Source organism: Pterocles gutturalis, unplaced genomic scaffold (genome assembly GCF_000699245.1).
Source record: "Pterocles gutturalis isolate BGI_N339 unplaced genomic scaffold, ASM69924v1 scaffold40721, whole genome shotgun sequence".
Lineage (NCBI taxonomy): Eukaryota > Metazoa > Chordata > Aves > Pterocliformes > Pteroclidae > Pterocles > Pterocles gutturalis.
Window position 1 is genome coordinate 1 of NW_010104417.1, and position 3,315 is coordinate 3,315.

The 3,315-nt window shown below is 50.7% G+C and overlaps 1 protein-coding gene across 1 annotated transcript in view; it reads right to left on the reverse strand.

Moving 5' to 3' along the window:
- Positions 1-15: 15 nt before the first annotated feature.
- Positions 16-3,315, reverse strand: part of LOC104471651 (SLIT-ROBO Rho GTPase-activating protein 3-like) — a gene marked incomplete at its 5' end in the record, with an annotated part of 29,784 nt that continues 26,484 nt past the window's right edge. The window contains 2 exon segments of the mRNA XM_010087051.1: positions 16-58; positions 2,464-2,548. Of these exon segments, the coding sequence (XP_010085353.1) occupies positions 27-58; positions 2,464-2,548 (117 nt within the window).

Consider the following 3,315-nt stretch of genomic DNA (forward strand, 5'->3'; position numbering starts at 1 on the left):
AAAGCAGATGATGTGGAAGAAACTGCTCACCTGGTCGTTCCGCATTCGGCTCTTTCACCTGTGAAGAAACACACGTTTCCATCATTGCTCCTCGTTAGTCACCACCAAAGGGCTGTGAACACACTCCCACGGGCACTCCCACCCTCACTGCTGGTTTGCACGTCCCCAGTCAGTGGCTGCTGGCAAAGAGAAGCTGCACGTGTCCGAGGGCCCCCCAGGCTGGGGAGATGCCAAGCTTGGTGCTATACAAGCCCCCCACTGCTAAAAGACACACTAGAAATCCAAGACTCAGCCCCAGGAGAGGGAAGGCACCATCAATTCCCACTGATCTCAGAGGTCTAGCTGCAATGGGAAGCCCATCTCGTAAATAATAACCAGGCACATGGAGCTCCTCTGCAGTAAGTGCTCATCTACACCAGCTGGGGACGGGACAAGCCCTGCAGAACGGGCAGTCTGATGGGCTGGAGCCCCCAGGGAGACCACTGAGATTATCCACCTGCCTCACGGAGGACCACTAACAGCCCCTGAATCAGCAGAGGATTCGGTTCCCCAGCTTTCCCTGCGAGATAACAGCCCATCTAATCACCATCAGGCAGGCTCTGCTCTGGCTGGCAATGTTCTCATTCCCTTCGTGTATTTTTAGTGCTTTCATTTCTTATAAACAGCAGCGTATCACCATGATAAAATCTGTTCATTTTTAAAGTATTTGTCAATCCACTGAAAAAAAACCGAAACTAATTTCACATGCTGTGTGTGCCTTTCTCCCAAGGCCAGGAAAGCTGATTTATTCTTCCTTTTTCTTAGACACATAAAAGGAAGCATTTGGCTGCACATGCCTCCTTCCTGCTCTCCCTTGGCACCTGCAGACAGCAAGCTTGCAGCCAATTCCTCGCTGAGAAAGAAAAGAATTCCACATGCGCGTTCTGCAAACCCAGAGCTCTTCCTAATGAGAATTAGCTCATGCTGAAACACAGCCTTTGGTATTTCTGGGCTAAATACTTGCTGAATGCCTACACAGCAGGATGATTCCACCGCCTGGGAGAAATTCAGAAAGTTTTCATGTCAAAATCTTCCATGGCTGCTTTTGCACAACTCCAGAGAATTCAAGCGCCTGACCCTGCACTGACCCAACAGGGCATCAGTGCGGCTCTTGTGCGAGAGCCCAGGATGGTGACCGCGTTCATCTCCAACAGATTCATCGCTTCTTGCACCAACCCACAGCAGCCTCAGCGCTGCATCCAATAAACAGAGCTCTTTTCTGGATCAACACCTGTGATCCTGGGAAGAGCTCAGGTGGGTCCAGCCTCTGTGACCCTGCCTGTGCCAAAGCCTGAATTCAGACCCAGCAGCACGGAGCCCAGCCTGGCAGCATGCAGCGACCCGCCGAGCCGCGCTGGTACGGGCACAGGACTGCCTCGGGAGGATGGAGAAGGGCTGCCCCCAACCTGCTGCGCAGGGTGATGAGGGGTTAAAGCAGCTACGGGGAGCATTGGAACTCCTGAGAAAGAAATATGACGATGGAGCCCTGTGTATCTACCCTTGCAGCCTGCCTTGTGCCTTCACTCGGCTCCGTGTTGGGAGTGGAACGCACCACAGCATCTCACTAGAAGGTGGATTTCAAGGTTAAATAAAAGCTACGCTTTTTTTTTGTCTTTTAACTCCAACATGAAGAGTCCAGTTCTTGCATTAAAACACTACCATGGACTATTTGTTATTTTAATTTAAATACATTCCCTCCTGTGGGAAAATCAGGACACTAACTCATCTCCATTTTGTTTACACTGGAAATAATGCAATTTTAAAAAACCTTTTATAAAAGAGCTGAAATCTCCTCCCAGGGGCACGGGTGCATGTCACTGCCCCAGCAGCAGCGGATCCCACCCAGAGCCACACACTCCTGCCCCTCTGCTCTATGAAGCTGGTTGGTGTGGATGTGCTCTAACCCAGGCTTGTGAAATTATCTGGAGCAGTAAAAGCCTGCTATGGCAATTTCAGTTTTAAAAACAAAGATGAGTTCTGGTTTAGGGCAAGTTAAAAACCTATGGCTGGGGGCGGGGCAAGGGGCCTCTTGAATCAGCAAGGCTGCTGCCAGTGTGTAACGCAGGAGCACAGCGCCAACAACAAGAGAACGTGTGTGTTCAGGGCTGCAGGAAAAGGAAGAGGGCTGGAGTGGGTGGGAGTCTCTTTGCTGCTGGAGAAGTAACCCAGCGCTTTGGCACACAGTACAAGATTCAAACAGATTTCTCCGTGTGCACTCCCAAAGAAAAGTGGGAAAAGAGTAATATTCCAGGGAAATAACAATTCTGCATGTCACTGGTTAGACTCAGCAGGAGCAGCCAGCCCCAGAGGCCATCAGTCACTCAGGAAAACGCAGGCAGCAGGTAGGACTGAACGATGAGCCTGGTCAGAAATCATCTCGTGTGATTGGAGGCTCCCCCAGGACCTCCCCCCACCCCGACTCACCTTCCCCAAGAGTCTGCTTCAGCAAGTCGTGCTTAGCCTGGAGCTTCGTGATAAGGTTACTGCCATTCAGATACTCTTTAAATTTCTGGAATTAAAAATAAAACAAGGTGGGTTAAGACTCTTGGCAAAAACAGCCCGTAATTGATGTACACGTGTGCCTGGGGCAGCTGGGGGGGCTCGGCGGGGCTGACGGGCGCTGAGGAACCAGGCGTCAGACCCACCACGGGGCTGAGCACAGTCAATCGCTTCTGGCTGCTCCAGCCACCGTCCTGGTGATCTTACAGCCCCGTCTCCTTGGTGCTGCACCTCCTGCCTGGGAACGCAGGAGCTCCAGAGAAGAGAGTTCAAAGGCAGCTTTCTTTTGTCAGGCTTCTGGGAAAGGCCTGGAGAATGCAAGAGGCGTTCCCTGCACCGACAGGCGCTCTGCCTTTGTGCAGACAGCGGCGCAGAGCGAGAACTCCCAGCGTGTGACCCTCCCAGGTCAGCGACCATCCCACGCTTTAGGCACTGGGCGACATGGACTGTGCACAGCACAACTTCTCATCTCACTGTGAGGCTGTCTGACAGCTGGTAATGCTCAAGAGCAGGTAATTGTACAGATAAGAGGAGTGAGGGAGACACAGATGGAAAATGAAAGGCAGACAATGGCAGAGATCAAGTTCTTCCAAAAAGCATTAAAAAAAAAATCAAACCAAGCACTACTCATAACGAAAACTGCAATTTTTTCCCCCTTCAAATTGGAATAATAATACTGTTAGGAGAAAGTAGAAGCTTTTCTATGCATGTGTAACATATCACAAGATGCTATTAACTTTAGCCTATTAACCAATGCTTAAATGAGGGCTGCTTCTG